A 15758-nucleotide genomic window follows, 5' to 3' on the forward strand; every position below is an offset into this window, starting at 1 on the left:
TTGGTAACAGGTTTAATAGCGCCGCCATAAACCGCCGACTAACAAACTCTCCAGTGCATAGTAAAGATCTCATGTGCGCCACAGACAACATTCAACTGCATCAGCCTAGCAGCCAACTATCCTGATTGCACCGGCTATATCCTTCCTGCTAGAGCATTTTCCAGCATTCCATTCTCTCTTCTGGTGAGAACAAAATGCGAACAAAGAGGCGCATCTGTCGGTCGAAGGGCCGGCGAACATCGGCAGCACCCGGGACTACGTCACAAGCATTGCGGGGTGTCACCGTCTGCCGACCCTACTTCCATAGGTTCAATCGAACCCTAAAGATTGGACCGGTACGGCCCCAGTTCCACATTTGCCATATTGGCGGGTTTCAATGCTCCACGAGGCTGCAATCGAGTGAGCAAGTGGGCTGAGCATTGCCTCGATCACTCGATTCTAAAGAGGCACATTCAGCACTGCCTAGTTGCAGGTTGAAGATTGAATATTTCTCCGGTTGGCTTGTTCCTGGCGCTCTAGTATCTCTACCGGACCGATCGATCTACATTTGCTTTTTTGAAGTCAGACTCGTTACTTTGACGTCTAACGCATCGCACTGGTCTGTCTGCGAGTGCACTTCTGCCAGTTTCTGACTTGGTTATTGTGACACCACTTTCGACGAACGAAACGACGGGTTAAAGTACGGATTCTGTTCTGGTCCTGATACTTTTGTAAACTGCAACCTCAGTCTTAAAAGAGTTGGAGAACTGGAGTAGCCAAAATGGGATATTCGGTCAATCTTGGTCAGGGAGACGCGCGAATGACGGCCGTTGAGAAGTTGAGGGGCATGTTGGCCGATGCGGAGAAGTTTATTGCATGTCCAGGAGTGTATGATGGGTTCACGGCAAGAATTGCACTGAATGAAGGAGTGGATTGCTTGTATATGGTACGTTGATAAGTCAACTGTTACTTCTACCAGTCTCGTCCATGAAGCTCTATACATGTTCAATCTTTCCATAACTCAAGTACACCGCTAACAGCCAACACAGACAGGCGCAGGCACCACAATGTCTCGGCTGGGTATGGCAGACATGGGCATTGCAACCCTGAACGACATGCTCACCAACGCCTCCATGATCGCCAACCTCTATCCCTCCGTACCCGTAATCGCCGACGCCGACACAGGCTTTGGCAGCGCCATCATGGTCGGCCGAACAGTGACACAATATATTCGCCACGGCATTGCTGGCCTCCACATTGAAGACCAAGTGCAAAACAAGCGATGCGGCCACCTCAAAGGCAAACAAGTCGTCGACATCCAAGAGTTCGCTTCACGGATACGAGCAGCCTGCATGGCGCGCAAGCAAAGCGGATCCGACATCGTCATCATCGCACGCACAGACTCCCTGCAAGGCCACGGCTACGACGAAGCGATAAAACGGCTGAAGCGCGCCATCAACGAAGGCGCCGACGTTGCCTTTCTCGAGGGCATCGAGTCCGAGGCCGACGCCCGGCGGGCGTGTGCAGAACTCGCGCCTACCCCTTGTCTCTTCAACAACGTGCCTGGCGGTGTGTCGCCGGACTTTGGCGTCAAAGAGTGCAGGGATATCGGGTTCAAGCTTGCCATCTTTCCTTGTCTCGCCCTCGAGATTGTTTATCCCGCTGTGAGGCGGGCGGTCCGCGAGTTGAAGGAGACGGGCAATGTGCAGAGTCCCGAGAAGGATGGCAGGAGGATTAGTCCGAGGGAGTTGTTTAGGGTGTGTGGTATGGATGAGTTGATTGAGTTTGATGTGCAGGCTGGTGGCACGGCGTTTCAGGGTGGAGCTTAAGTAGGTTGGATTAGAGGCATGGAGGCCAGCTTATTAGCATTTTATAAAAAATCTCAACGAGTAACGATTTATAGAGTCTTTGTTGTTGAAAATACACTTGGGTATTTTTTTGCAATTTCTTTTTAGGGGCGGGGAAGAAGCAATGTACATATCATACAGAAACATACATATATAGCCAGATCACGTTCTTCACACACATTGGAACATGTATCTTCTGAACAACTCATATATATACTCCTAGTCAAACCCAGCAAACCCAATCTAGCACCACACATCGAACCCAATGTACCACCATACCTATCTATATAATGTGTACCTCGACGAAAATACATCAAAAACACATGAAATTCAACAAGGACATAGCAGCACATTTGAACTGTTGGATAGTGCATGTCCGGAACTCGGAAGCGCTCTGATTAGTCGTACAGAGTAATCTTCATCTACCGCGAAGATGGTCGACGTGGGGCAGATGCGGGGTATCTTCGAAGCTGGAAGCGTATCCACACAACTTCTTGTGCTTGTCTTCCGGAAACAGTTCGGGGATATCAGGTCATGAAAATTGGATCGCGGGTATATATCTATGTTACGCATACGACGCCAGTTCTGTTGGTAGGAACTTGAGCTTTGCACTTGCATTTTCCCATCCTATACCGGTACAGTTGCTTGCGCAGTACCTATCCCAACCTAACCTCCCTCGTGGCGAATTCATCTCCCCCTTCCCCCCAACACGTCAAGCCGCCAAAAATGCCAGACCAAATACCCACCTCGCAAACCGTGGCCTGGATCGAAAACCCGAGCCCAAGCTGCACCCTCCAGATCCGCAAAAATGCAATCGTGCAATCCCCGGGCCCCCACGAACTCCTCGTCAAGCTCGAATGCTCGGGCATCTGCCACTCCGACGTCATGAACGTGCTCGGACGCGGGAAATACACGGAGATACCCGGCCACGAGGGCGTGGGCACAGTGGTGCAGCTCGGCGCCGGAGCAGCGCAGAGTTTGCTGGGCAAGCGCGTGGGCGTCAAGTGGCTGTGGAGCGCGTGTGGCCAGTGTAGTGTGTGTAAAAAGGGATTCATCAATTATTGTCCTCGGCAGCGGAATACGGGGCGGACGGACTTGGGCACGTTGCAGCAGTATTGCCTCGCGCATGCGGATTATGTGACGGAGATTCCAGAGGGGGTGAGGAGCGAGGTGGCGGCGCCGCTGCTCTGTGCGGGTTTGAGTCTGGCGGGCGCTGTGTCGAGACTTGCGCCTGAAGTGCAGCCGGGTGATTCGGTGGTGATTTTGGGTGCAGGAGGGGGTCTGGGTCATATTGGTGTGCAGTATGCGAGTATCAAGGGGCTCAAGGTGATTGCGATTGATAGTGGTGCGGAGAAGGAGAAGCTTTGCGAGGAAATGGGTGCGGTTGCTTTCATCGACTACGCAAAGCAGGATGTTGCACAAGCGGTGAGAGATTTGACAGAGGGCGAGGGCGCGCACGCTGTCATTTGCGTCGCTGGCAGTGAACGAGCGTATTCGCAAGCCCCGGATCTTGTGCGAAATAGTGGCGTCATTGTCTGTGTGGGACTACCTCCGGATAACTTCATGTTTCCCATGTGTCCAAAGGTTATTGCTAACAGAGGTATGTACTGCTCTTTTCTTCATCTCGAGCTCCGAATCCTAATAATATCTACAGGCCTTGTTGTTCGTGGCTCCTCCACGGGAACGAATGAGCAGATGGATGAACTGCTTCAGCTAGCTCTGGAGGGAAAAATTACTCCAAAAGTCGAAGTCTATGACTTCGCCGATGCACCAAAGATCATTCAGGAGTTGGAGCGGTTCGAGGTGACGGGACGGAAAGTCGTGAGAGCGCCATGAAGACGGACGCAATAGGTTGAGTGTGTTGCTGTCGAGCATGTTGTAAAAGTGTCAAGCATAGCGGCGGTGTTGTGAGTTGGAGTTGTATATGAAAGGTGCAAGGTGATTTGAGCGTAGACAGCCTACAATAGATGTACATAACGGCCTGTGACCAAGCCTGCACTATTGCACCTCGTCAGGCTTGTCGTTCATAACGATTTGTGGAGAACACCATGTGATCTAGTGAGATCTGATTGTAATTGCTGAACAAGGCTTAAGGGCAGCGGTTCAGCGAGCAGACCATACGGATAGCATCTCTCTAGTACCAGTCGCCCCCATCCTCCTTCGCGACCACCTTCTCCGGGTTCATGCTGATGACTCGCTGTCCGGGTATAGTATCAGAAAAGGCACTCTCAAAAACGCCACTAATAGCCCGCCGTCCAATTTCCGCAAAACTATCGTACTGCGTGTTCTCCCCCACTATTGCAGACCATTCCGGGTCTGCTGGACTCCGCGCCGGACCTAGGTCGCTCCAACGCGTCGCAATGAGGGCCTGCTTGAAGCGCTCTGGGCCGTGACCCTTTACGCTCTTGTCCTCCACGAGCTTCAGTTCGAAGAGGTACTCGGTTGGACAGGCAGGACAGCGGCGCATGGGTCTGCAGCGACTACAGAGACTGACGAGGCCCACGCCTTTCTTTGCACGCAATTGCCTGATGCCGTACGTTTCGGACTCTGCGGTGAATGGGATGTGATCCAAAGCACATTTGGGGACAGATGTGAGGACCCCGTTTTTCCAATGCGAGCAGACACTGAAGTAGGGTGTATAATCGCCTCGGCTGAAGAGGAGCAGACGTTTTGCCGCATCCGTCATACCACCCTCGACGTAGTGTTGTGACCGTACCCTCATAAGAACATGTCCTTTATCAGTAATGTGATACATACTCTCATGGGTCCAGTCTGAGTATGCATCTTTCCACCGTCTAGCCAAGGATTGGTGCGACATGCCATAATTACTTCCGTATGCCCAAGTGCGTCGAGCCAATTGGGCAAACGCAAAGGGCAGCGTCCTTCCGTCGGTGATCCGTATTCGCGGTGGCGGCATGTGAACATTGGTGCTGTTTGGACACTCGAACAGCGGATTCAAAACGTTGTGGGGTTTAAGCGTTTCGAGCCCTGGCTGTGTGCGAAGGTGCCACTGAGCGCAAGGAAAGCAAAAGAGATGGCGCGGAAGTTTGCGATCCATGGTCAGGAGGAAGTCGAGGCGATCCGGCCGATTGACTGAGTCCAAGAGGAGTTTGTATGAATGCCTTCCAAGACGAGCGTACATTGTCCGGCAGGTAGACGCAAGGTTAGCCACATCTAAAGGTGTCAAATAGTCGGCCACTTGTAACCAGAGTTCGGGTGAGACACTCGCCAAAACCACTGTTCCGTCGGGCAAGGAAGGGTCGTAGGCTTGTGATGTTTGGTTCTCTTCTTCGTCTAAGGTATCCAGTTCTTCGGTGTATGTGAAAGCGTGCATCATATCCGTCAAGTCTTTTCGTTCACCAGTGTCTTTGTCAAGGATGTCGTCAGGCCTTGCTTGCTTTACTGGAGCTCGATGTGCCTTGCTGAGTTTCGCGGCTGGAGCTTTTGTGGGCGGACCTCGCAAAGCTTTCTCACTGAAGTGAGCATCTCGTAACGTTGGTACTGAAGCAGTTCGTGAAGTATCTAGATCATACAAGGGCGCAGCATATTGTTGTTTTCCTTCAGAGTTTCGACGATACTCGGATAGTTGCATGTCAAAAGGTGGCTGCAGGTGATTGTCCCCAGCCACAGGCCCCATTGCCGCGTAAGGGTTGTCGCGCAATGCATGTGGTTGAAGTCGCGTCAACTCATCATACGTTGGAAGGGTTGAATCGCCCATGTTCAGGTTGATGAAACTACCTGAGTCTTGACGTTGGGGATTGGCCACGATGCCCGGATCAAGCCTCCCAGATCCACCTGCGTTGATTGTTGAACCTTTCTTGGACAGCTTCTTTCTTGGCCCAGGCTCTTTGCTTGAGCGCAGGGAGAGTATCCCCCAAAAGCCGCTCTTCTTGGGTTCCACGTTTGCCACGTTTGCCATGTTAGCGGCGGACAATTGGCGCGTGTCGATTGTCCAGACAGATGGGCAGTATTGCGCTTGAGAATCGATGCAGTGACTTTGGTAAAATAACCCGTGATTGTTTTACTTTTGTTATGGAGATGATTCTTTCTATCCAGGTATGTAAGCAGGTGGGAAGGCTGTGAAAAGTGTCACAAGGGTGGATAGTGATCGTCATAGCGCACTTGCAGCGGTTCGCTCCGGTAGGGTTCCGTCCTTATCCGCTGCGCCATTTAGCTGGCGATGCGATCAAGAATACAGTTTGCCATTTCATAAATATAGAGCGCTTCAGATTCGACCTGATCAATCGTGTGGACAATGCAGAGGTTCATGACGCGACCGATGCGCGAAGTGCACAGACCATCAATGGAATGCGGTTGGACCCATGTCGGAAAGCTCGTAGTTGTCGCGTCAGACCTGTCAAGGCACGTGATGTCACAGCTGAATGACAGCTACGCTGTGTACACTGTATATCTGCCAGTATATATTGGTAGACTTCTTACTTTTGGTCAATATTAGTAGGCTTATTTTCTCTGCTATAATACATCAATTTCCACCAGGTAATGATTACGCGTCACTGATATCACTGACAGGTAGTTGGAGCATACGAAGTGAATGTAGGCTGAGTTTCTTATATACATGGAGCACCAGGCACTTTGGTCATTGAAATGACCGCAGGCGGGCTGCTGATACCAAGGGTCAATTCCTCCACCTCCACGTGGAATTCTGGTGTATCTTGTAGTCACGACTTTGAATTGACCGCCATATTCCCCATAGTCCTCCCAATGGCCAGATACCTCTCAGTTTCAGCCCCCAGTCCTTAGAAACCAGCTTCGTGTACTTTTCGATATCGACATGCACCTTGTCGTACACACCAGGGAACGTCTCAGCCCCGTACTTCTTCCGTAGCTTCTCGTGCCACTCGCGGTCAAATTGCGACCAAAATTCTTCTTTGCTGTAATATGTGTGCGCGTATAACCACTTCATTCCGCCCATCTCTCCAAGCGTCTTCTCAAGTGCACGATTCTTGTGAAGGTATTCTTCAGGGTCTTTGGGTCCAAATCCCCACAGGCCAATGTTGAGCATCTGGTCATCTTTGAGTTTACCCTTCGTATGTGGATGCATGGTTGGCTGCTTGCTTTGTTTCAATGGGCAAAGCCATATAGGCCAGATATTGAAGTTTTTGTCGGTATAGTTGATGAATTTTTCTGCGTTTGGGTATGGAACTGCCATGTCTTGAACGATGTAGCGAGTAGCAATGCCAGAAGCGTGCAGTGCGCGGTACAGCATACGTGTATGAAGAAAGTCGTCGAGGAACCAGCGCGTGTACTTGTTAAAAGGAAATCTCATGTAGCTGAAAGCGGACCGGCCAACCCAGAAGCCACCGCGATCATAGCGAAACATGTATTCGGCTAGCGGGATATAATTAACTACTGGTTCATTTGTTGAACGTGTGGCTGCTTGGACATGGAGATAGAACCAGGGATCCCAGGGGTTGCTGAATGTCTGCGGTTTGGTGTTTGGTGGAAGCTCGTCCGTCATCTCACCTGTAATAACAGCACCATGGTCATTCCCAAACAGGACACCATCAACGTAATCATTTTGTTCTCCCTTTTGGCCGTCGGTCTGGTCTCTAACTTCCTTCACAGCCTGTGCCACACTGCGAGTTGGGTAGTAAGTCGTCTTCACGTATTTCTTTGCCTCGATGAGCTTCAGATTAACGAGCGTCGTAACCCCCAGTGTGCCCACCGCACCAGCGGCACCTTGAAATAGATCTTTATTCTCTTTCTCGCTCGCTTTGATCACCTCACCATCTGCCATGACCATTTCTACTTCGTTGATCGTTCGATCGAAGAAGCCATACTTGAAACTACTGCTTTCGCCCGCTGTCCCGGCATATCCACCTCCTACTGTGATTCCAGGAAATTCCATGACCACAGGCGGTACGAGTCCATGCGGTAGTGTCGCTTCCACAAGGCGATCCATTGGGACGTTGGGCTCCACGAGCGCTGTCTTGCCTGATGTATCAACATTGATGACATTGCGGAGAGAGCTGATGTCGACAACGCGTTTTTTAAGATTTGGACGTGTGCTATTGGTGGAGCCATGTGAAATTCGGAATGGCTCTTTGCGTATGAAATACTCCTTGACTTTGGCGGCGACTTCCGCCACCACGCGCTGATGACGGTCCATGGCGGCAGTCTAGACCATATAAAAAATGCTGAAATCTCAGAAAATGTTATGGATACATTGTATCAAGTGATGTATGGAAAGCGAATGAGGTTGAAATAATCGTCGTGGTCGAGAAAGTTGAGGATTTGAAATTCCGCCAAGCTAGACTTCAATGAGTCTAGTGAAGTCAATATCGTGGTCATCAAGACGCGACGTCACGAGACCGCGTTGCATGACTTCCACTGTTGGATCACATGTCTACATAACGATCCATATTTTCCATAGCCTGTCTCTGGATGGATTTGTTGGAGATTGAACTGCTAGACTCATCATGTCACCTCAGATTTCTTATCAGGAAGGTCACATTGCAATCTGCGGGGATCATGTGGCAATTGCAGGAAGGGTAACACCATCGCCTTGACATTACGGCAGCATTGTACAGTTCTACCTTCTAATTGCAACTTTATCAGTTAATTGTAATTGTGTTATTAGGTTTTTCTTCTCCATATTCTGCGGGCAACCGCGGTGCAACCCTTGCTCCAGTGCAATAGACAGTAGTCAATCATTCCACATCAGGATTCTCGATGTGCACAGTACTAAAATCATTAATGTTGACAGAGATACTACACAAGTCCAGGAACCAAATGACTTACATGCATACTGCTTAATGCCTACGAGTCTTTAGAAATGTTTCACTGCGACAAATCTGCTATATTTAGGGGCCACAGCACGTCAGAACATATCTAGACCACCTAGTATTTTAGGATCTATTCTTATTTATTTAACACAAACATTAGAATACATACTAAGCTACCCAACAGCTTGAACATAACGTTACTTTCCTGGCATAGACACTGTGCTTCCACTACAAGGAGCGCTCAAACACGACTCACAGACAGCAAAAGCACTTACCAAAATCTTGATCGTCAGAGTTTAAAGGTACGAGACACACACTTTGGTACAATCACCTCTCTAATCTACTACAGCTGTGACGACTCTATGGAACACCACAACGGAGCATAAAAAGACAAAAAAATTCAAGGCACGGCCCGAAGGTCGTGATACAGGCCCCCCCACGCCCCGTACGATGGTTACCACTCGCGTTCCGATTGCAACCTCTCCCTTATGGAATTTGGTAGATTTACCCTTCCCAGGGATCGAACTTGGGGCCTTTGAACGAAGTTCAGAAGGATGCCAGTCCACTGACCATCAGGGTAAGTGATGGGCAGTGTTTCGATGGATGATAGCTCAGGTATTGGGATTATATGAGTGAGGCAATAGCTATTAACTAAAAGAAAGCAGAAGATGGCAATGGTTTGGGTGGCTGTTGTGGTGGTTAGTGGTGAGTGCGTTTGTCACGGTGAGTGCGTTTGTCACGGTGAGTGCGTTTGTCAGGGTTGGAAAAGGATCATCCAAAACTTAGGCCTATCGACCCTGTACCTATTACTATGCAAACACTTATTAACTTACAAAGTAAGATGTTATCGCTAACATGTGTGAAAGAGTTGCTAGATGTATTAAATAATAACGCGCCAATCTGTATGCTGTCCGTCAACATATCTTCACCCTTTACGCTCTCCGGACCAGATACCTCGCGCGCTCCGACTAGGTATTCAAAGCAACAGCTCCACCAATTTTACCACATATAACAACACCTAGATAGCCACAGACCAACTTCCCTTACTCTTTACGCTCCGTTCGCATCACTGATGGATGGCTATGACCCTGGGCATCCAGCCCGCATCTGGACCAATGAATTACATCCACACACGAGCCAGTCAAAACAAGCTTGCCAGAGAAGATGAGGATCCAAACAGAGGTTGTCAATGGAAGTCGCGTTTGGTTCGACGAGCAATGTGCAGGCCGCTTCGAAAGGTTTCGTCGTCTTTGGAGAGTGAAACACAAGGTCCAGTGGGATTCAGATGGGACTTATTGCGCCACTTGATATTATCGACGGTTCATCTGATGGGCTTTAACTTGATAGCAGATACGAGGAATTCGATATCAAGAGACTTGGGGTAGATAACCTTGAGCACATGGTACCAGGGGATGTGACAGGAACAGCATTTGTAGAACCCGAGTCCAGATATCTCTTACGGTCAACATATATTCATCTACCAGAGAATAGACACTACAGTAGAATACTACTGCAAGCCCCTAGCTGCACTACCGGTAATCGTAGCGTTCACAATCGACATGGCCTGGATGCTACCTTGCCAACCCCACCAACCCCACCACTAACTAGTCTTATCGCGTATCGTGTGCACCTTCCATGTCCGGTATATATGCCCCTCCACGGTATCTGGAGACCGCTTGTTAAGTCAAGCAAATGGCGGAACTGGTCGTAGAGGGCGATCCAACGGCCTCACCCGACGGTGCACATTTCCTCATGACAGAACGCATCTCCCTCAAAGTAATCACACCCCGAGCACAATGGCCAACATCACCGTAGACTCAGCAGTCTCTCAAGACGACCTAGTCATACCCGTCTGTATACGCCTCTCCGCCATAAAGTCCCACCTCTTGCTAACCAACACCAAGCTCATCGACTTCTCCGCCTTCCTCTCCGGCGACCCCAGCGCAAAGAAACAAACCGCCGACGCTGTCCTCAACGGCTTTCAAAACGCAGGCTTCATCTACCTCAAAAACCACGGCATCCCCCCTTCCACCGTCTCCACCGTCTTCTCCCACTCGGCCAAATTCTTCGCGCGCTCCCAGGCGCAAAAAGATGCGCTAGCATGGTACTCGGCCGCCGCGAATCGCGGCTACGTCACCCAAGGGCGCGAAAAACTCGTGGTCCTCGAGCAAACAGGGACAGAGGCCGAGATGCGCAAGATTGTACCCGATTTGAAGGAGAGCATGGAAATTGGGCGCGACGATGAGCCGGAGATGCCAAATAAGTGGCCGAGTGGGGATGAGGAGGCGGTCGAGTTTAAGAAGCAAATGATGGGGTTTTTCGAGACGTGCAAGGGGCTGCATGTGCAGGTTATGCGCGCCATTGCGCTGGGCATGGGTATTGAGGAGAATTGGTTCGATGGGTATACGGACGCCGGGGATAACACGTTGAGATTGCTGCATTACCCAGGAGTATCAAAGTCGATCTTCAAACGGGACGACGGACAATTGCAAGTCAGGGCAGGGGAACACAGCGACTATGGTAAGCAGAGAAAGAATGCCAAAACCAAATCTCCCCCAATTCCATGCCAGGACTACTCCTAATAACCCGGCCCCCAGGTTCCATAACCCTCCTCTTCCAAGACACCCGCGGCGGCCTCCAAGTCCGCTCCCCAAAAGGCACCTTCGTAAACGCGACCCCCATCGCCAACACCATCGTCGTCAACGCCGGCGACCTGCTTGCCCGCTGGTCAAACGACACCATCAAATCCACACTCCACCGCGTTGTCGAGCCGCCCGTGCAGCCAGAGGATGCAGAACGCGACGCCTACCCAGCCCGCTACTCAATTGCCTACTTTTGCAACCCGAATTTCGACCGTGTGATTCGCACGCTGCCGGGTACGTATGGGGCCGAGGGCAGCAAGTATGAGGATGTGGGGAGTCGCGAGTATGTTATGGGCAGGTTGACGGCTACGTATTAGATTGTGGGGCTGTGAATTGGGGCGTTAGGGGTTTGGGGGGGAAGGGCTGGGGGAGTTATCAACTCTGGACTATGAACGACTAACTAGGGGACTCTGCATGTCAAGCTAGCAAAAGGGACGGGTGGTCTTTGAGTGCGTTGCCCATGGTAGGACTATGAGTGTCAATGGTGGTGGGGGAACACACCTTGACGTCATCTAGGAAAGGTCAAGCAAGGACTAAAGAAACCTTGAATATGAACTTTCAGACAGTGCTTGTTGCTACATGGCTTGCATCAAGCACGAGTGTTGAAATCTGCATCATCCTGCCCTGTAAACTTTATCCAGCATGATGGCAATTACATACCAAACTACGGGGTAATAGCAGAGCAACAGGTATCCCACGCTTCTCCAGCGCATTCTCGCCATCAAAATATCTATCCATGCTAAACCACAATGACCTCGGGGATATCCATGACCGCAGCGCCCTGAACTCCAACCGGCCACCCAGAGCTCGTGACCTCCCCCTACCAAAGCGCAGCATCCTTGTCGAACCGCACCAATTCCTTTCCCCCATCCTCAACGTCCTTGCGCGCCTTCATCCTCATGTAGAAAATCGGGCAATCCCTACTGGCGCAAATGACTTCACAATGCACACTGCCCTGGCATCTTTGGCACTGGGTCCAGAGTCGGGCAAATCGGACTTCCAACTCACTGACCTTGGACAGCGTCTTCTGGTACAGTTCGCCAATGCGGGGCCGGCAATTTTCACACACGGCGCCTTCCTTTTCATGTGCAGCGGTGAGGGGCTTCTTGCAGCCCATGCATGTCTGCGTCTTCTTTGCAAATTTCATGAGACCGCCCATGGTGGGCGCAGCGACGGATATGGAGCGCGTGTGTTCGCCTGTCAGTAGCGAATTCGCCTTCTTCTCGCCGAGGATGGGCTCGAAGATACGGCCCAAGGGCTTTGCAAGCTGGTTGTCCAGATAGTAGCGTGTATCAATCGGCAGGTTGTTCTCGAGCACGTAGATGGGGTCTTCAGATTTCTCGAAATTGCGCGCACCGGTGGCAGCTCGCACCATCACGTATGCTACACGATCACCAAGGCCAGGAGCAGACCCTGCATCGCGCTTCTTCATGCGTTCTGCGAGTTCGACGTGGGCTTGCTTGTTAGCATAACCACCTTTTCCTTCTTTATCTTCTTGCTTGGTAAGAGCTTTGGTGATGACGAGATTAGACATGTCGATTTTATTTTGGAGGAGGTCGGAAATGGTCTCCTTGACAAATCTGAGGGGAAATTAGTCATTGTCTTGCTACGTGGGCTCTGTGACTTACTCCTGCGCACCCTCCGGATCCTGGTCGATCAGCAACATGCGCAACGATGTCTCAATGACTGTCTGGACAAGTCGGCAATTGTCGCGACGGACAGTCTCGATACCCTTGGTGTCCATCTTGTCCCATTTGTTTGGGTTGGTCCAGTACAAGCCGGCATAACGCTTCTTGTTGATGAGAAGGTAGGGGAAGTAGACCTTTTCAAACTCGAGCTTGATGGGCTTGATGAATTTCGAAGAGACGTAGTCGGCAGCTTCCTGGCCTAATCTCATGGCTTCCGCAAGCTCTGAAGTTCCAAACTTGACCATCACTGAATCGGTATCGCCGTAAATGACCTCTGCGTCATGACTGTAGCCATTGGCGATGTTGTATTTTGCCTCGACCTCCGCCTTCGTTTTCTCAATCATTTGACGACCAAAACTCGTGGTACTGCTGGCGATGGCGAGACAGGGTAGCTTTCCGTTGGTAGCCCCTGTCAGACCGTAGACCGAGTTGGCGCTGACCTTCAACGCCAATTGACGACCGTTTAGCACAGCCTTCTTGAACGGATCTGTCTCAACGGCTAACTCTCTCTTCGCCTTCTTACGTGCACCCAGCAACTCCTCCAGAATCTGCGTTAGCAACCCCTTTCTGGTCTTTGCAGTACAGAACATATCACCATTCGGGGTGACAATATAGTCCTCGTCCTTTTTCATCTTCAGTTTCTCTACCGTCTGCTTATCGAGCCAGGTTGTATAGCAGAGATTGTGCGCTTGCATGATACTGGGATATAGTGAGGCAAAATCAAGTGTCGCAACAGGCTGCTTGTAGTAACCACGCTTAGGTTCGATGACAGTCGCACCTTCGTACTGATCTGTGCTGTCACCTTGGTTGGGAAGATCAGGTACAATGAGCTGGTGGTCAAGAGCTTTCCGGAAAAGCTGACTGATGAATCGTACTTGTTGACCTCGGGCAAGCAGGTAGTTGAAGGGTACACCAGTGACCCTAGCCATCTCAGTGTAGTTGACCAGACACATGAGCTTGTCGAGAAGTCGTTGCGGCAAATAGGCATCCTTCAAACAGTACACAGCCAATCGTCTTCGCGAATTTGCATCACCATTGAACAGTTCAGTGATCATGCTGTGATGTACATCTTCCTTCTGCTCTTTCAAAAAGTGGGCGCACACAGAGTTGAGAGTATAACTTCGAAGTTGATGATCTCGTTGAATGAGCTGGAGCAAATCGAGTTGTAAACGACCATTTGTGTTCGTCGTCTTTGTGTCCCGATTTCCGAGCTGTTTGCTCGAGAATTTGGAGCTGTCTACCTTGGACTGCACTGTCTTCAAGCGTGACCAGTAGGGGAATCGCGCGAGTTTGAGATGCTTGGCTCGATCGAGAAGGTATGGGAAATCGAAATTGGATGTGTTGTAGCCAATGATGACATCCGGGTCAACTTCTTCAAGAAAGTCGCGCCACTTCATCAGCATCTCACCCTCGTCTTCGTACGAGAGAACCTGAGTTGCCACAATGGGACTCACGGTGTCCAAGCAGAAGACGTTCCTAACAAAAGGCTTATCCTCACCATATCTGGTGACCACGTTCGCGATCTGGATGACAGGGTCGATATCGGCGTCGGGGAAGACACCTTTGCGTCCAGCGCACTCGATATCGAAGGAAAGGATGCGGAGGGGAGCGAGCTTGGCCCATTCGCCTTCTGAAGAATGAGCGATCAGATCGCTGTAGTGCATCTGTGCCTCGATCTGGCAGTTCGAATGGCGATCACGTTGTTCGATCATCCTGTACTTGCCAGCAGGGACTTCCACCCAAGACATACCAGCAACCTGGACAGTCAGCCATGCTCTTTGACATAATTAGAGTCATGCTTACCTTTGTGTCGATCATGAACCTCAGAACGTATGCAATGTTATCAAAGGTCAGGATACCACCGTCGCTAGCTGGCCATAATCGCTTGTAATTGGCGAAGCCCTTCTGGACCAGTGTGCGGACACGGCCTATGTGCTTTGGGTCATTGACGGTGATCTTCAGATATGGGCTTTTCTGGTTGCCCTGAAAGCGCAGGATATTCTCCCTCATGGTCATCTGAACCGAGGCTATGATGGCCGAGTGCTGATTCATTTGTTTCTGACATTCGGCTTCGAGGAAAGTCTTGTATGGCTGGCAGTCGTCCTTATGAAAGTTCATTGGCGCGGCAACATAGAAGTAGTGAAGGAAGCCTGTAACATGGAGAAGAACAGAGTGGCCATCCTGTGAATGTTAGCTAGTCCTTGAATTTGTGTGAAGATCTCCATCCGTACCTCTGTGACACCAAACAACTTGACCGTTGGCCGGCCTCCATTGAGCACACCTTCTTCGGCTTCAATCTGCTGAAACACGAGCTTCTCAGTCAGCTCATTGTAGTCTGCCGGTAGCGGTGGTCGATGCCACTGTTGGTCTCTTTCTGCGTTCTGGCCCTTTAGCGTCTCCATGTCCTGCGTCATCTTCTCCAGCGTCTCTTCAAACTGGCTTGGCGCCGCCTGGCTCGATTTGAAGGAATCATTGGCATTCTTGATTGCGGGTCCATTTCTTGGATTGCCATTGTCCATCTTCAACTTCTTTGCAGAGCGGGGCGATGCCTGGACATTGACACGAGTATTCGACGCCTCAGCGAGAGCGCGCTTCGCCGGTGTCCTTGCAACGGTGACTGACATGTTGAGGGTGTGATTTAAGCCAGACGTTGCGGTGCAAGGTGCGTATATAGAGGGGAGGGGGAGCGATGATGTGTGTTGTAATGTTGCCGAATGGATGCGGAAAGTTCATTCACACGGGAGACGCGAAGGCGCGACCGCGTCATGGACCGTGTCACCCCTGCACGGTGGTACCGCGACGACGTGCTTAATTGATCTCGCGCCACACGAGCATTGATGAAGTAGCAACGAAGAA

General features: G+C 50.7%; 6 protein-coding genes across 6 annotated transcripts; 3 read left to right on the forward strand and 3 right to left on the reverse strand.

Annotated features, from left to right (window-relative positions):
* Positions 1-760: 760 nt before the first annotated feature.
* On the forward strand, positions 761-2055 carry IAQ61_007718 (uncharacterized protein; the record flags this gene model as incomplete). The annotated part of the gene is made up of 2 exons (XM_003842094.2): positions 761-925; positions 1029-2055. 2 exons carry the CDS (start codon positions 761-763, stop codon positions 1806-1808), a joined length of 945 nt encoding a protein of 314 aa, XP_003842142.2. The 3' UTR covers positions 1809-2055.
* A 497-nt stretch (positions 2056-2552) lies between these two features.
* IAQ61_007719 (uncharacterized protein) lies at positions 2553-3662 on the forward strand (the record flags this gene model as incomplete). The annotated part of the gene is made up of 2 exons (XM_003842093.1): positions 2553-3426; positions 3481-3662. 2 exons carry the CDS (start codon positions 2553-2555, stop codon positions 3660-3662), a joined length of 1056 nt encoding a protein of 351 aa, XP_003842141.1.
* A 298-nt stretch (positions 3663-3960) lies between these two features.
* On the reverse strand, positions 3961-5745 carry IAQ61_007720 (uncharacterized protein; the record flags this gene model as incomplete). The annotated part of the gene is made up of 1 exon (XM_003842092.2): positions 3961-5745. One exon carries the CDS (start codon positions 5743-5745, stop codon positions 3961-3963), a length of 1785 nt encoding a protein of 594 aa, XP_003842140.2.
* Positions 5746-6462: 717 nt separating this feature from the next.
* IAQ61_007721 (uncharacterized protein) lies at positions 6463-7956 on the reverse strand (the record flags this gene model as incomplete). Its single annotated transcript, XM_003842090.2, has 1 exon — positions 6463-7956. The coding sequence occupies one exon, from the start codon at positions 7954-7956 to the stop codon at positions 6463-6465; it is 1494 nt and encodes a 497-aa protein (XP_003842138.2).
* A 2230-nt stretch (positions 7957-10186) lies between these two features.
* IAQ61_007722 (uncharacterized protein) lies at positions 10187-11541 on the forward strand. Its single transcript, XM_066097701.1, has 3 exons — positions 10187-10422; positions 10477-11092; positions 11170-11541. The coding sequence occupies exons 1-3, from the start codon at positions 10369-10371 to the stop codon at positions 11529-11531; spliced, it is 1032 nt and encodes a 343-aa protein (XP_065952198.1). The 5' UTR covers positions 10187-10368; the 3' UTR covers positions 11532-11541.
* Positions 11542-11821: 280 nt separating this feature from the next.
* On the reverse strand, positions 11822-15612 carry POL3 (DNA-directed DNA polymerase delta). The gene is made up of 4 exons (XM_003842087.2): positions 15134-15612; positions 14706-15083; positions 12843-14659; positions 11822-12794 (listed from the first exon to the last, which is right to left on the reverse strand). The coding sequence occupies exons 1-4, from the start codon at positions 15524-15526 to the stop codon at positions 12035-12037; spliced, it is 3348 nt and encodes a 1115-aa protein (XP_003842135.1). The 5' UTR covers positions 15527-15612; the 3' UTR covers positions 11822-12034.
* Positions 15613-15758: the final 146 nt, after the last annotated feature.

This window comes from Plenodomus lingam, assembly GCF_022343315.1.
Source record: "Plenodomus lingam strain CAN1 chromosome Unknown contig_3, whole genome shotgun sequence".
In the NCBI taxonomy this organism is placed as follows: domain Eukaryota; kingdom Fungi; phylum Ascomycota; class Dothideomycetes; order Pleosporales; family Leptosphaeriaceae; genus Plenodomus; species Plenodomus lingam.